Source organism: Ambystoma mexicanum, chromosome 14 (genome assembly GCF_040938575.1).
Source record: "Ambystoma mexicanum isolate Mex_15411 chromosome 14, UKY_AmexF1_1, whole genome shotgun sequence".
In the NCBI taxonomy this organism is placed as follows: Eukaryota; Metazoa; Chordata; class Amphibia; order Caudata; family Ambystomatidae; genus Ambystoma; species Ambystoma mexicanum.
Window position 1 is genome coordinate 658,352,396 of NC_090940.1, and position 17,265 is coordinate 658,369,660.

The 17,265-nt window shown below is 47.3% G+C and overlaps 1 protein-coding gene across 2 annotated transcripts in view; it reads right to left on the reverse strand.

Annotated features, from left to right (window-relative positions):
• NUDT14 (nudix hydrolase 14) overlaps nt 1-17,265 on the reverse strand; it is a 263,867-nt gene that overhangs the window by 135,100 nt on the left and 111,502 nt on the right. For both annotated transcript variants that reach the window (XM_069638200.1, XM_069638199.1), the window contains exon 2: nt 3,047-3,090. In XM_069638200.1, coding sequence (XP_069494301.1) covers nt 3,047-3,090 — 44 coding nt within the window. The remainder of the gene's footprint in view (nt 1-3,046; nt 3,091-17,265) is intronic.

Here is a 17,265-nt window from a genome sequence, read left to right on the forward strand (position 1 = left end):
ACCATCGTATGCTGCATTTGAAAAGCAAAACAACTTTAGCCTTGAACCAAAGAAAGGCAGATGGAATACTAAACTGTGTGGAAACTACATATACAAGAAATATACTTTAAACATGGAATGTATTGAAACTTTGAAGCTTAAATCTAACACAGTCAAGATACTTACATGAAGCCTAACACTACAAGGGGGCGCAAGTGTGATAAAGAACCCTTGGGAAAGGGAACCCTGAGATATGAAGTATTTACGGACTTGAGGACAGAGCCTCAAGGCGCTTTTGTGTTTGGAAATGTGTTACTCGGAACTTGGGGAATGGACCCCCGAGTGTTGGTTAAAATTGTGTCACCCTGAACAAATGAAAGGTCATTTTGAGACTTTTTGCAGGAACTATTTTATACTTGGAGAAGGGAGCTGGAAGGAAGCTGCGAGCTGGAAGAGACTCGGAACTTTATGTTGAACACGGTTTCTTTTGGTTGCTGACATCCATACACATTCTAGCTGTGAGGGCAAGCATGGGTTTTTGGACATAGATTGTTCAGTTGAACTCTTGACTCCAGTTTTATTTAGGTATGGAAATCCCACCTTAGCATAGGGAAAGTTAGGCCTTTTTCCATCCTAACATTTAAGTGAATAAAAGGGTTTGTTTTGAATTCGGAATCTGTTGTCTGTGTCTTGTTTCATGATGCCCTCACAGTGTCTTCACAGTGTTTTAGAAGGGTTTTCATTTCTTCCAATGCCTAAGGGTTTGTGAATGTTTTCACCCATTTTAAGATATTCAACTTGGGAGGTTAAAAGCTCTCTCTGACAGCAAGCCATTACAGATTTTGGCATCACTGATATTTTTTCCTTAGAGGAAGATGGATACTGTGTCTCACCCCAGGTGATCCTCCTGCAGATCGCAACCCCCAAGGTCAGGATCAGAAAGCAGCTGCCTTTCCCTGGCCCCCTGGGAGGAGACATTAGGCAGGGTCTCTCTGCGGACCCCTCAGGATCAATCGCAGAGTCCAAAGTCTTACAGGTAGCGGCAACGTTACCCCAGAAGACAGAGGGTAATACATGGAACGGGAATCCCGGAAAGTTAAAAGGGACTCATCAGAAGTTAAACAAATCTTGTCTCAGTACGAACGGGAAAATAATTGGAAATAAGCAGATGAATCTAAACGATATTGTTGAGATAAAGAGAAACGCACAAACGACAGAGTGGCAGAGAAATAGAGTTGGAATCTTATTGCCTTGGGAAAGGGGAAAGGTCAACCCAAATCCCGAAGATAAGAACAGAAACCAAAGAGAGACATTTGAGTAGTAAAGGCCTGTGAGGCCAGGAAGATATCATACATGAATGAGAACCCCAGGAAGAGTTCAACTATAATTGGGAGTTGAGCAACCAAAATTCCCACGAGGGTGGCTGGAGTCCAACAAGAGAAAGCGAGAAGGAACTTGAGCAGAACAAGGATAATATCTCAGAAAGAGGACAAGGAAGCGACCAGTCCCATAAAAGAACTGCAGAACTTAGTCTAAAGGATAAGTAGAGAGTATTTATATATAGTCTGTCGAGTAGAACCATCTAATCAATGAAACTCCTGTGATGAAACAGCACCTGGGAGAAGGGTGTCATTCTCCTGGCCTTAGTTAGTTATACTAGTGGCAGGGTCAGCTAGGTTAGATTTGGACAGTGGACAGATTGGTTTTGGATATTCACTCTGACTGATGAGCACCTTAGTTAGTAAACTAGGTAGGGAACACCCCATAGACATAAGGAAAGGCAGGTCTTATTTTACTTTAAATAAACTATGTGGAAAACATTTCTTCATAGCCTCCGCGCCCTCCTCCTGATTCCCCTCACTTATCACCAAGAACATCTTCCCTCTTGCTAGGGTTGTTTTTAGGCTGGCGTTATAAATCACCCACCAGCCCTTGTCACCGCCCTGGGCTTACTCTCACGGCAGGCTCTCTCTGCTCTGTTCTTATATAGGTCTTGGGCACTTGCCAGGGTCTAAGATACAGATCTAAGCAGGCGGCTTCTCCTTACCGTTTGTCCCCCACCAGGATGTGAGATATCTATTTTTCCTCCTGGCTTTGGCTCTCTCCAGCAGCTGAGTTACAGGCCTCAGCAAGGCTTAAGATTCTCTTCATCCGAGGCTCGCCAGTGACTTTGCCAGTGACTTTCTCTGATGGACTAATAGTTGCTTAGATTGGTTTCTGCCTTACTCCATCCCTCCTTGCTCTGTCATTGGCCTGGGTCATGAGCAGTCTACCATCCTTCCCTAGTTATGGTGGTCAGGTTCTGGGCCATACTCCCCTCCCCACCCCCATTGTGATTAGTTTGTCCTAACCTGCTTCTGGTGCAGTCAGAAGGTTTAAACCCTTGATGCGCCAGTTTAAACTATGTGCAGTTTGTCTCCTGGTTGTGCGGTACTTCCCAATACCTCCAAACTCTACGGCAGGGTCCTGCATTGTGGTCAAAAGTGCCTGGGCCAAACTCTGTGGAGAAGGATGCTTGTGGAACCCAAGATCAGGAGTTGCTGAGTGTAGGCTCTACATCTGTCGCTGCAGCCCTACGCAACACAACACCAGAGCTGCTATGGGCTCTCAATGCCAGAAGAGATGGCGAGTCTCCCTGTCACCATGGAAACGTGGGGTGGTGGTGTGAACAGGCTGTGGTGGCCTCCTATATAGGGATTAGAGGTAGTGGAGTGCCTGACCACCCATCCCATTTCTGGGCACCTGCAAGTAACTCTTTGGAGCAGTTGTGGGTCTCCCCAGTCCCAGAGTCCCCACAACTTCCGCAACTGACCCCTCTAATGCAAGTTTGCCACACCACATAAAATGTATATGGATTATAGCTCCTTGGGTGAAACCATAGTTATCGAGAGACTATTTTTTAACAATAATGGGCGCTTTAATAATATCCAATAAATAAAATAAAATGTGAAATTACACTGAATTCCCAATGGCGTACAGAGGTGTAAGCGAATATTTAGCTTGTTTTTAAAATTCATACAGAAACACTACCAAAAAAATGCAAAAAGCAACTTTCATTCAACTCTACCTGTCATGTGTCCTCATAAAATCCCACGATTTCTTGGTTCCATCCTAGGGGGAAAAAACAGAAAAAAGAAGCAGTGAGTGAGGAGTTGGACTGTACAGCGTCCTTAAAAGCCTTCATTAAACCTGTCGCAGCGCTCTTTTATCAAGCCTCTGGAACACGCCGCTAGGCCGGGAATCGAGCTTAAGTGAGGCACCACAGCCAAGAGACTCACAAGGCTGGCCTGATTGACAAACTGCGGATTCAATAGTATGGTTTTGATGTACTGACTTTGAATTACGTGTTGTGTATTCTACAGTATGATGCACACAATGGCAACGAAAACAATTATACTTATAATATGAGGTTTTATGGTGTAGTGGGGGAGGGGCGGGGCATATTTAGTGGATGACAACAACAGCAAAAATCACATTGGCACTAGTTTTCTGGCCACTAATTAAAGTGCTGCTAGTCGCCCTAAATGTGCTGGACAAAAAATTTTACCCAGTCTGAGTCTGAACTTCTGCCCATCCTTGGTGGTCGTCTTGAAGCACAATGTTTGAGTCAGCCTCTTGTTCAGCTGATGTATGGAAAAGCGAGGCCTGGACTTGTTATTTTAATAATAGTGAGCGCCTTTTGATTACATGTGCGAATTTGGGGTTTGCTCAGATGTTATGTCTTGTGTACACCTTCTTTGAGTTTCTGGTCTGTTTTAAGTCTGTTTCTGGTCTGTCTGTTTCAGTTCTGTTGCTAGTCTGTTGCTGGTCCGTTGCTGGTCCGTGGCTAGTCCGTGGTTAGTCCGTGGCTAGTCCGTGGCTGGCCTGTTGCTGGTCTGTTGCTGGTCTGTTCCTAGTGAGCCCAGGGTCTGTTTCTGATCTGATTCTGATGTTTCTAGTCTGTTGCTAGAGAGCCCAGGGTCTGTTGCTGGTCTGTTGCTAATCTGATTCTAATCTGTTTGTTTCTTGTCTGTCTGTTGCTAGTCTGTTGCTAGTCTGTTTCTGCTCTGTTCCTAGTGAGCCCCGGGTCTGTTTCTGGTCTGTTGCTGGTCTATTGCTAGAGAGCCCAGGGTCTGTTGCTGGTCTGTTTCTGGCCTGTTTCGGGCCTGTTGCTAGTCTGTTGCTGGTCTGTTGCTGGTCTGTTTCTAATCTGATTCTAATCGGTTTGTTTCTGGTCTGTCTGTTTCTGGTCTGTCTGTTTCTCGTCCTGGTCTGTTGCTAGGTCTGGTCTGTTGTCCATTAAAGGAGTGATGGCTCAGACCTGTCAAAGCTGCCTCTTCACTTTTCAATTCAAGTACAAAGATCCCACCAAAAGACAGTAGACACTCTTCATTGCAGGCATCAGAATGTGCTGAGGCTAGGGAGGTGAGGCTGCTAGAGAATAGTGCCCGTAGGGGTTACAATATGCAGGAGGACATCAAAGGGAGGGACTCCCCTCCTGGGAATAAGGACATCCACCTGGGGAGAAGTCTCCCTAAAACCGTGTCACAGAACCCCCTAATGTCAAGGTCACCCTTTTCTCCCACCATCCATAGTGGAACCATGTGTTATTGTAAAGCCATGACTGTGAAAAATATAAAACGACAAAGCGACAAAGAAGAACATGAGACACATATGGAAAAAACATATGCTAAACCAGCCAAGCAATGTAACGAGGTGGCTCGATGGAGGAATGAAGAGTTCTAAAAAGACTTCCCAAGATGGTGTTGACGTCACGCCAGGGTGGAGTCAACAGTATGAAGTGGAACTGACTAAAGAGATCTCACTGCGGAAGCCTGGAGTACGCGAACGAGACCCGGGAAGTTCAAACTCGCAGTGCTACAGCTGAAGCAGTTGTGTCTCTCCAGGAGGCCGGCAAGAACAATTAATGACATCCCTTCCCCTGCAGCATCTCCCACACATGATTGCTACGGATCTGGGAACAGACTTCTTCTCTTGCAATCCACCAGGACCTCCCTATCTTATTACGATAGAGCGGTTGGCAGAGCAGGGTAGGTTGGGGCCCTTGATTCTTGTTCTCTCCAACCGGTGTTTTGCCCCATGGGTGGAAAAGGGTGCATTTGCACATGGGGCAGGGCGGTATGACTCACTTGCATCACCTAGATCGGGATAGGTCTCCATGGACATTCAAAGAGTGCAAGAAGTGCAATGTCCATGGAGACATTCATAGGTCTCCATGGACATTCAAGAGTTCTGAATCTCCAATTTGGAGAGCTTCCATTATTGTCAGTTTTGTCACTGGATTGCCAACCCAGAGAAAAGGGAGGCTGGAACGAGACTGCACTGGTGCTGGAGTTTGCTTTGCAGGACAGCAACTTGGCTAGATCGACTTCTAGGATATTGAGACCCTTCTCCTAGGTTCACATCCCAACGGGAGTGTGGTCTGGCCCATGCTATAACTGATGAATCCTGGGATTGGATTTTGAAGAGGACAGCAACCTCCTCGCATTGCGTTGCCAATAAAGCAAATGCCTACAAAGTGTTATATTGTTGTTACCTGTTTCCCACCGGACTTCACAAGTATGATACTTTCTCCTCCCCGCTTTGCTGGAGGGTGTGTGCTCCGATTCGGACTACCTCCATATGCCGTTGTCCAGCGAGAAGACCCAGGTGTTCTGACAGGAGATGGTGGCCCCCATAGCAGAAATAACAGGGGCATCTCTACCCTTGGATCCTGGGGTGGTGCTGCTCGGCGAACCAGTGGAGTTGTCTATCCGATGGGCATTCCCCTGGCTGCTTTGATCTCCAAACTGCTTTTGGCAGCCTGTATAGCCTCGGCTAAGAACTGGAAGAACAACGAGGGGCCATTGGTAAATGTCTGGTGGTACAAGATATGCGAGGTGGCAGCCTCCGGAAAAGTAGGGGCGGTGAAGCAGGGCAGCTTCACTAAATACACTGTCATTTGGCTCCCTGTACACAAGTTCTGCAAGAAATATCAGTCCCATTCCAACAAGCCGCAAAAGCTACGACACTCTTCCTTGATATAACATCCTCTGGTCAGTGGGCTCTCATTAGTTAGTGGGCAGTGGAGGGGAATGGAATGTATGGTTTGATCCCAGGCATTTTTGCTGTCATTTTGCACCTTCTTTGTTGTGCTCTGTATTTAGTTGGTTTATTGAGTTTGTCGTTGTTTTGTTATTCATTGAAAAACTGATAAAGGCTTTAAAAAGAATTGTGATAACCTACAGGGGTAACCAACTTGGATAACACATGTTCGCCATGTATCCTGTGGTAGGTCAGAAGGAGGTGGACAAAGAGGCGGTATTTTGTACATGTGATTTTATTCAAATAATAAACACAAGGCCTACCTATCCCTAACAAAAAAGGGGGTTCGCCCTGCATAAATCTAACTAGGGTGCTCGTCGTCAGCGAGGTAGTCCAAATCAAAATAGTCTGTCTTCTGTCCAAAAACTACCCTATGCTGACCCTAGCACTAATCAAAGAAAGGATTGCATCAACCAACAAAACAAAAGGGGTTCCAGGAGAATGACTCCCTTCTCCTGGAGAGGCCTTCTCCGCCTTAATAGTCTAGCTTGAGAAAGTTCCTTGTAACGCAGTTAATCAGTTACTTTAATTCCTCAAGGGGACTCTTCCACCTTCTCTCAGGTATCCCCTGTCTTAACCCATTTACAGTTCCTTGTTTCCCCACTTGTGGGTCTTGGCCTCTATTCCCCTGGATTCCTTTTGAATCAACATCTCTCTCTCTCACTTGTACTTGTTTCACAGTCTCTCATTCCACAGAGACCAGTGTCCCTGGTCCCTTTTTCCACTTTATCTTCTAAGCACTTCCACTTATGGGAACCACCATGTTGGCTCTTCTGCTCCTCTTGGCTTATGTTTTGGTCTCCCCAACCACTGAGACAGGCATTACCAGTCGTTTGACTTTCTGCACTATCTTTACTGCTATTGTAATCACTGGGACAAGTGTGGGGAGTCCCTTGGTATTTGTTATACCCATTGCTGCTGTTACAGTTACTGAATGAGTATATTGAATCTCTCAGTATTAGTTATAATGATTCTCACGCCCAAGACAAAAAGAATCTGCGCTGGGGGATCTAGTTTTCCCACAATGGCCGCTTCCCACTGAAATGCCCTTCCCACTACCAACCTAAGAAGGATTGAGTCCCACCAAAAGAAATAAAATGATATTTGAAATGAAATGAAATGATATTTTATTTATATCGAGCTCGTACACAAGTGTTTCAGAGCGCGACCAGGCAAAAAGGGAGGGGAACAAGGAAGAAAAAAAGAAAAAAAAACAGAAAAACAGCTATTTTACAAGGACCAGTGACATTTAAGAAAGCGCAAGTGCATGGGAAAGGAAAACGGGGGAAAAGTGCAAGGAAAGGGGGGAGTGGAAAGTGCGAAGCAGAGGAGAGAAAACAAATAAATATTAAATAGAATAAATAATAAATAAGGGCTTTAAACCATGGTAGTGCAGCCAGCAAGTGGCAGGTGAAAGTTAGTCAGAGAGGTATATCTGATAAGTGCGGAAGAAACATGCAAGGGGGACTGTATGGGTACAGATACAGAACCCTAGTGCAGATGGTGGCCTAGAGACAGTGCAGGAGGGTGACATGGTGAGCAGATACCTGGGCCCGAAAGAACAAAGGGTGGCCCGGTGCACAATGCCATGAGAAGAAACAGATCAACAGGGGAGAAGGGGGGCAAAGGCAGAGGCAAAGAGGAAGGTCTTGAGAAGTTTCCAGAACAAAGATGTTTTTCCTCAAGTTTCAAGGTGGCCAGGAGGCTGTTCCAAAGGGAGGCACCAGCCGAAGACAGAGATCTACCCCTAGCTCGTTTTTTTGCATAACGACTAACCCTGAGGGAGTTAGAAATAGAGGAGCGAAGGGCTCGAGAGGGGAGGTATTTACGGAGGGATAGTTGAAGGTATTTTGGACCCAGGCCCCAGAAAGCCTTGTGGACAATGCAGAGGGTTTTAAATTTAATCCTTGCATCCACTGGGAGCCAGTGAAGGGATTTCAAGGCTGGAGAGATACAATCCCAGGGCTTGAGGCCAAGGACAAGTTTCGCAGTCCTGTTCTGGATTAGTTGTAGAGGGCGGAGAGTGGAGCCAGGTAGATTTAGAAAGAGGCTGTTACAGTAATCCAGTCTGGAAAGAACCAGAGCTTGGCAGACAGTGAGCTTTTGAGGGAAGGAGAGGAAAGGGAGAGTACCTCTAAGGAGGTGAAGTAAAAAGTTAGATTTTTTGGAGACATCAGATATGTGTGCGGAGAAGGAAAGTGTAGAGTCAAATATAACCCCAAGGGTTCTTAGCCACGCAGATGGGGGTGGGAGTAGGGCCAAGGGAGGTCGGCCAGTGAGTGAGAAGAAAGGATGGAGATGGGTGTACCAATAAGGAGGCTCTCAGTCCTGTTGGCATTTAGACATAGATCATTGGCGGCACACCAATTTTGAATGGCGATTAGACAATCGAAGATGAGGGAAGGAGAGGAGGAGGCTGAAGGAAGCCTGAAAATGAGTTGGGTGTCGTCAGCATAGCACTGGAAAGTTGATCAGAACATTGAGATGCAGTAAGCGAGAGTTGCCAGGTATTGGTTGAAAAGTCAGGGCGAGAGGTTAGGCTCCTGGGGGACACCACATGTGGAGAGGGAGATAGAAGATAGGAAGGACCCAAGTTGTACCTGGGATGGTCGATGAGAGAGAAAAGAGGTCAGCCAGGCCAGAGCCTGATCAGTGATACCAAGGTTGTCACAAAGACGATTGAGCAGGGTGGTATGGTTGACCGTGTCGAACGCAGAGGAGGGATCAAGTGGGATGAGGACAGAGGGAATGTTAGAATCGAGGTTGGAGAGCAGGTTTTCACAGATGTTCAGGAGAGCAGTTTCCGTACTTCTGGCAGCTCTGAAGCCAGATTGGTGGTCATGGAGGGAGCCAACAGAGTCGGAGTGGAGATTAAGCTGAGAGATGGCCAGATTTTCCAGGAGCTTGCCCAAAAATGGAGTAATGGAAATTGGGCAGTAGTTTGCTGGACATGACGGATCAGAAGTGGATTTCTTGAGGAGAGGATGCCCAAGGGAGTGTTTAAGAGGGGTGGGGAAATAGCCAGGGGCAAAGGAGAGGTTGCAGAAATCATCAAGGGCCGGCGCAAGGGTGTCAATGTGGTCCTTAATGGTTTTAGAGGAAAAGGGATGGACCTGTTTTGATGAGGTTTTCATAGATCAGACTTGTGTAGATATCTCATCGGGGAGAAAAGAGGAAAGGAGGAGAAAGGGGGATAAGGGGTAGCTGAGGGAGGGTCAGCAAGCCGAGAAGGAGAAGGAGGAGGAGGTGGAGCAGAGGAGAGGGCGGACAGGATGTCCTGGGTTTTAGAGATAAAGTGAGAGGCAAGGGCATTGCAAAGTTCCTGGGAGGAGAGAGGAGGGGTGAGACTCCCTGATTGAACGGACGGCAGCGACAGCCAGCGCTACAGTCAACTCGGCGCAGACCCGGAGAGCGTGCTTGTTCCACAGCTACGCTGTGGATCACCCGCCTTCTATCCTGCATCCAGGATTCCATGCATCCTGCTCATGCTCCCCTACTACAAGGACAGTTTTTGATTTGATCACCACATGAAGACTCTGTGTCCTAAAGAAGATGGTCAATAACTACTCATAACAATCAAAACCGGTCGACCAGACCTGTTGTGGCTTCTCCACAACACCACACGATATCCCCAAGACCAAGAGCGGGTACCGCCAAACTGAACCCCAAAACCCAGAGAAGCATGGGGTTTCAGCACACCACATGAACTAGTGGGACTGTGCAGTTTTAAGAAAAAAGCAAAACAGTTTGCTGAAAAGCTATACTTTTTAGATTTTTTCCCCCCCTTTAGTTGGACAACCACCCGCATGCAACGAGCCTCGAGGCACTAGGGGAATAAAGGATTAATCACAGAAATCCCAATGTCTCCAACCTGTACATATTAGCCAAAACTGTTTGGTTCATCACTACGAGATCTAATCCCCCTCTCATATCAATTCACCACCTTGCTGGTTACCCTCTTATCCCCTTTACAAGCTGTTGGTGTCAGCACTGCACGTGGCATACAGATAACCACATGCAGAGAGCCTAATTTAGGTTCCACTCCTCTCCCTCCCAAACAGGCATCAAAACACCTGTCCACAGCCAGGCAACCCAAGATACAACCCCCCTCTCTTCCATCACAGGTAGGGCATTGGGTGCCTGACCAGAGGGCCAGAGCAGTTCATCATCTAGCGCCAAACATTTAGGACCATCCTCTAATTACCACAACCATTCCTTTTTCTTTGCCTTTATCTGCAAACAGATTTTTGTCCCCCCGTCCAACCGTCCATTGTGTACCGGGGTGGAGACTGCAACAGGGTTTCCCAGCTCCTTGCAGATTTTTAAAAGTTCGGCAGAGTTGTTAGATGCTGCAGAGACGCAGGCTTGTATGTGGAGTGCGGACAGCAAGTCGGTATTGCCTTTGGAGCAGGCGGCAGGCCAGTTTGTCAGAGGATGAGCAAGAAGCCCTCCATTTCCTCTCAGCCGCCCTACACTTCCGTTTAAGAGTAGCTAGGTCAGAGTCAAACCAGGAATTGCACTAGCCGTTGGACTTCAAACGGATCCTCATGACGGGGGCAAGATTATCAAGAGTAGCAGAAATAGAGGAGTAGAGAAGAGAGAGAGGGCTGTGTCAGGGTGTGAGTCAGCCTGGGGTGGGGGAGAGGGTTGCAGCAAAGGCCTCTACTGACACACGCTTAATGGGACGGATATCTGAGAAGGTGGGTGGCAATCTAGGAGTGGACTTGGCTTGGGGGAGGAGAGGAGGCAAAGATCACTCCAGGAGAGAGGAGTGATAAGGGGGTATAGAGGGGGAGGCCGGATGAGATCAAGACATCAAGTGTGTGGCCAGCCAAGTGAGTCGGGCCGGAGGGAAGGATGGAGAGGGAGAGTGAATCGCAGAGGTCGGGAAAGAGTGAAGATGAGGGACAGGTAGAATCAAGATGAATGTGGAGGTCACCAAGGAGGAGAAGTTGAGTGGTGGAGGCCAAGAGGGAAGAGGAGAGGTCAGCCCACTCAGAGAGAAAAGAGGTGATTTGACCAGGGGGCCGGTAGAGAGTAGCAATATTAAGAGAGTGGCTTGGAGAGAGAGAGAGAGCCTGCAGACTAGGTATTCAAACGAGGAGTAAGCTTGAGTGGGAATGAGCAAGGCAGGGATCCACTCAGGGAAGTTAAGGGATACACCCCCTCCAGGACGATTGGATCTGGGAGCTGAGAGGATCTTGTAGCCGTCGGGGAGGAGAGTGTTAAAACTCGTGATAAAGCTGGCTGTGAACCATGTCTCGGTGAGACCGAGGACCTCAAGGACGAGTTCTTCTAGGAGGTGACAGATGTTAGACGAGTGTTTAACGGTCAAGCGAGAATTTAGTGTCGAGAGATGAAGAAGGTTGCCTGACTTAAAGACCTGGGTATCCACGTAGTGGACCACAAGGGTGGTAAAATACCCAATTCTTCCCTTGGATATTGTGTCTTCACATTAGGATTTGGGAAATTTTATTTATAATAGTTCCTTAAAAAACAAAACGGTTTTGGAAACACTTCTGTTGTTTTGTCATAAAAGACTGTCCTCAAGATGAAGCAACATTGACTTTATTAGATGTTCCCATGAGGGCAGGTTCTTTCTTTAAAAAAGACCCCCACTTATCCCTGATTAATGTATTTTCTGGGAGGTGGGTATATTTCGTATATCTGGGACCTACAGTCCTCGCGTCAGCTTCTTTTTTTATTTCTGTGTTTGTCTTTTGTCTTGCTCTATTTCCTATATTTCTGTGTGTTTTATACACAGTAATGATCCTTGATTAGGGTTGATCGTACTGTATTCCGACATATTGCGTTCAAGTATGCAGGTACAGTGTTGTGATGAGCCGACCGGTTTCAGTGGTAGGAGACCACTTTCATCAGGGCTGAAAACAGCGTAACCATTTATGATGCTGTTGGTGTTTATTTTAGGGCTAGAAATCGCTTCCTTACATGCATGCGGACCAGTCCCCCAATTATTTGGTGTCTTCTACTCTTGGGAGGGTCCTAGATGTATGGATGTAAGCTTCAGTCCTACTGCAGATGCCACTGTGAATCAGACTTCTGCACAGAATCAGAACATGAGATGCAGCCCCCAATGACTCACTGCCCTCGCTCCCTTCTTCTGCCAAGCTTGAAAATGAGGAGCCTTGTTGTCATAAAAGCAGCATTTCACTGCGTTACATCATTCAAGCAATTGCATTTGTTTTAGGTACCCTGTGCAGAAGTCTAATTCACAGTGGCATCTGCAGTCGGACTGAAGCCTACATCCATACATCTAGGACCCTCCCAAGAGGAGAAGAAAAAGAGGGTGTCAGTGAGGGTTTGTCTGGCAGAAGCGCTGGAATAGGTATCAGCGATGGGGAGACCAGGGTTAGAAACCAAGATATGCTTTTTCAATTTCTTCTTACCAGACGTAGTGAGAAGGGAAGGAAAGTTGATAGAGAAACAGTTGGAATAGGTAGGAGAAACAGATAATGCCATGGGCAGATAGTGAGAGGAGGATGTAGGAGAAATATATAAGATCAGAGGTATGGAGAGGTCACTGGGCTAGCAGGTAACAATTTAGGGCCAATTAGTGAGTCTCTCCCTGCGAGGTCCTGCTTGATCTGATATGATCACTTCCTGAAATTGTGGGTTCCAAAAAAAGATGCTGGGAGAAGCCACATCCTCTATCCAACTTTGAGATAATTCATCAAAATCGCAACCAAGCTACGGAGAACCATCTTCCTCCTGCTAGGAACATTCTTTGTCATGGCTCTTCCACCTTTTCCCCCTGCGGGCCCTCTCCAAGGAAACCATACCCCATGCAGAGCGGGTGCTCTGTTCAGCCACTTTTTGCTCAGGCTAAAAAGTGTACAGAGACACCTCGCAGCACAATTCAAAGCGCACAGTCACGCTCTGGGTACCCAAGTGTCCTAGTCTTTTGGCCTTCGGCTGCAGGCAAGTTCCTCTTGTTGCCCAAACACTTTAGGGGAAAGGTCTCTCGCCCTCCTTGCACCAAATGTTTTCACCCTACGGATGAGGGCTTTCAACTATCAGCAGCTCCAACAAATAACCAACGGAATGGAGGGTCCCCAGCTCGTTAACGGGTGGATTCACGCAGGGGATTTCTGGATATTTGTTACGTTATCAGGTTTGACTTCTGATCATGAGTAGAGAAAACTCAAGTAGAACACGGAGACTCCTCACAGCTCATGGCTAGGATCTGAGCAAAACACAGAGGGGAATACATGCATTTTGATTGCTTTCCTAATTAACCAGTGCCTCCCAAGGCCTGGTTAGGCCTCACCTTCTAGTCTTGTGGCCCCAGAGCTGCTTTGAGACACCGTTTAGGTGTGAAGCAGCTTTCGTTGGTTCTTGGTTGGTGATGCCATTGGTAGTACTGGCCCATCCCTAGAATTCCCAAGGGATCGCAACACCTTCTCGGACTCTGACTTGGAGTCAATGGAAGGCGCCACGGAACTGTGGCGTCTAAGGGTTATCCGGCCACTCTGCCCCGTGGCACTGAGCCTGCTCAGTGAGGTGCCCATCCATCCACAGGGCACACTTCACACATTAGGAGTAGGCGTGTTTGTAGGTGTTTGTTTTCCGCACCAGGCTGCCTCTCAGTACATGCTTTGAGTTGTATATAAGCCTATCCCGCCACCGCGGTGGCCAAGTTCCAGTAATAACAGTCGGCTAAGTAGAGTCACTGTGCACCTGACCACATTAATACGGCATTCCTGCATACCACTGTGTACACAAGTGCAAACTCGAGCGAGTAACGCTCATTGTTAGCGCGCACGTGAACGTGCATGGCCTGTTTCACTGGTGCCAAGTTCTGCCGGCCTCGCCACGAGGGAGATAATCATTAATAGCGGCCCAATCGTTGCCAAGGCTTTCCCTGCAGCCGTGTGTACACTACACTATTCAAACCTCGCCCTTTGACCTTTGCCAGCTCTCCGTTGCAGTTACAATGCTGTCAAAGCAAAGCAATTATTTGCAAACCGTTTCACAGACGACGACAATGATTAGTCAATCAATTCAGTTATTTTTCTCGTTTTTTTTTTTAACTTCTGCCGCCAGAGCGTTATATTTCCATTTATGGCGCAGATTCTGCTTTTATCAATTCCCGAGAATGTCACGGAAGAAAGTGCACTGTTCTTTTTTGCAAATCGCTTTAAAAATTCACTTTTCTGACAAATGTCGAGTTTGATATGATATGATAGGTTACTTATAACGCGCTTAGTACCCAGAGGTTTCTATGTGCGGACCTGGGGATCGAACCTGTGGTGCCCCATGTCGATTTGTTACCAAGGCGGCCACGTTGTCTCTGAGCTATCCTCGCGAGACTATGATGCATTTCTAATCAACACCTTTGTTTTTTCAATCAATTGTTTGATATTCTTAGCATGTAACCCTTCAGTTACCTGGTATGGTATGGTATAGTACTACATTCAAAAGCACAAAGGCCTAAAGGCATTTAGGCGCTAAAAGGAGGGTAAACAGGTGGGCTGAGAACAAGCACAACTCAACAAGGTGCGTTTTTAGCGCCTAGCAAAACTAAGAACGGAGAACGAACGTCCGCCCATCCGAGTTCTGTGCTTCCATGGCCTTTTAAAAAAGTTTTGTAAGGCTGAGCGTAAAGCATCTGGTAGGATGATAGTGGTACAGTTTGGCCTGCAAGTAGTCCCTGTATTGGGAATGACCCCATGAATGATACACAGGATCTTGAATTCAATACGAGCGTTGATGGGCAGCCAGTGAACCGTTGGAACATGGACCAAGAGGAGGTACGTCGCAGTGCATCTAGGGCTAGACACGCAGTCGCGTATTAAAGGATTTCTAGGCACTGGATTTGATATGCCCATTGTCCTAGATGATATAGGCCGTTGCAATAGTCTAACGATCCCACGATAGATGATGTCCCTACATTCGTCCATCATTCCGCAGGGAGAATTTTCCTAAGAACCTTTAGTTTGGTAAAGCCCGGGCTGCACACTTGAGTAAACAGCGCCTTTCTTGAGCCAGACGACAGGAATTTGAAGCCCAAGCTTTTTACTGGGCAAGGGCCCAAGGACTCTGCACTCCAGAAGGAATATGCATTAGGAGGGTCAATCCCCAGGATCTCTGTTTTCTCCCCATTTAGCCTCAGCCAATTTGTTGCCATCCATTCCCCAATTGCCGATAGACAGTCTTTCAGCTTATGCGGTTTCTCTGCTGTGGGCGAGTGCAGACGAAACACTAGTTGCAGGTCATCGGCATAAAAGTGCACCCCATGCGCAGAAATGAGGTCCGCCAAAGGCTGCAGATAAAGATTAAAAAGAAGCAGCGATTGGGCAGGTCCCTGAGGTACGCCGCGCGGGTGAACAGTGGGAGCGGAACAAGAACAGAGAGAAACAGTCTGCATACGGTCTGTGAGAAATGACGCAAACCAAGCCAGCGGAGTAAGAGACAACCTGCTTAATCCACACAGCGCAAGATCAACCGTATCAAATCCCTTTTCCCCTGGTATTGCCGCAAGCCTAAATATCACCTGGAAGCCATATTCCTATAGCTACATTTTGTGTCCTTTAATCTCCCTCGCTTGTTTCTCTAATCCTCCTACTACCCCTTTTACCACGTCCTTTCATTTCAATTTTCAATTCGTTCTCATCCTAATTTAGCCAGAACATCAGTCATACAAAATTCTAGAAATTCGTCAAAAAAAGTGTATAGTGAATTTGTTACAGTGGTTTGCAAATATGAATTAGTTATAAAAACCATTTCTTTACAAACATTATTATGGTATTCACTGAGTGCGGACCTAGCTTCGAGAAGCACCGGAGCGCTTTACAGAGGTGTACAATACAGATACACAACAGAGCGCTTTACAGAGGTGTACAATACAGATACACAACAGAGCGCTTTACAGAGGTATACAATACAGATACACAACAGAGCGCTTCACAGAGGTGTACAATACAGATACACAACAGAGCGCTTTACAGAGGTATACAATACAGATACACAGCAGAGCGCTTTACAGAGGTATACAATACAGATACACAACAGAGCGCTTTACAGAGGTATACAATACAGATACACAGCAGAGCGCTTTACAGAGGTATACAATACAGATACACAACAGAGCGCTTTACAGAGGTATACAATACAGATACACAGCAGAGCGCTTTACAGAGGTATACAATACAGATACACAGCAGAGCGCTTTACAGAGGTATACAATACAGATACACAACAGAGCGCTTTACAAAGGTATACAATACAGATACACAACAGAGCGCTTTACAAAAGGTAACAGAACAGGTATCCAGCAAGAGGTAGGATACAGAGGGGTACAGCTGTACAGGGTGGTGGGAGGAAAGATGCGACCGGTGTCTAGCGAGTCAGGTGGCGCGGGGGCAAGGTGATGGCCTAGGAGTTGTGGAAGCAGGTGCTCTCAGGAAGCATTGTAGATGTGTGACCCCAGCTGTCTCAATGGTTTATGCAGCCCTCTCAGGGTGCTGGGCAGGTGTGAGACTCCACCAGTCTCAATGGCTTATGCAGTCCTCCCTCTCTCAGGGTGCAGGGCAGGCGTGAGACTCCACCAGTCTCAATGGCTTATGCAGTCCTCCCTCTCTCAGGGTGCACGGCAGGTGGACTCTCAGGGTGCAGGGCAGGCGTGAGACTCCACCAGTCTCAATGGCTTATGCAGTCCTCCCTCTCTCAGGGTGCACGGCAGGTGGACTCTCAGGGTGCAGGGCAGGCGTGAGACTCCACCAGTCTCAATGGCTTATGCAGTCTTCCCTCTCTCAGGGTGCAGGGCAGGTGGACTCTCAGGGTGCAGGGCAGGCGTGAGACTCCACCAGTCTCAATGGCTTATGCAGTCTTCCCTCTCTCAGGGTGCAGGGCAGGTGGACTCTCAGGGTGCAGGGCAGGCGTGAGACTCCACCAGTCTCAATGGCTTATGCAGTCTTCCCTCTCTCAGGGTGCAGGGCAGGCGTGAGACTCCACTAGTCTCAATGGCTTATGCAGCCCTCTCTCAGGGTGCAGGGCAGGTGTGAGACTCCACCAGACCTTTCAGGATGCAGGGCAGGTATCCCTTTCAGGATGCAGGGTAAGCATGAGACTCTAGAAGTCTTAAAGGTCTTTCAGTCTCTGCACAAGCTGTTTTGAAGTCATGAGACTGTCCCCAATCTTCTGCAGCGTTTCTTCTGACTCTCAAAGGTGCAGCACGTTCTA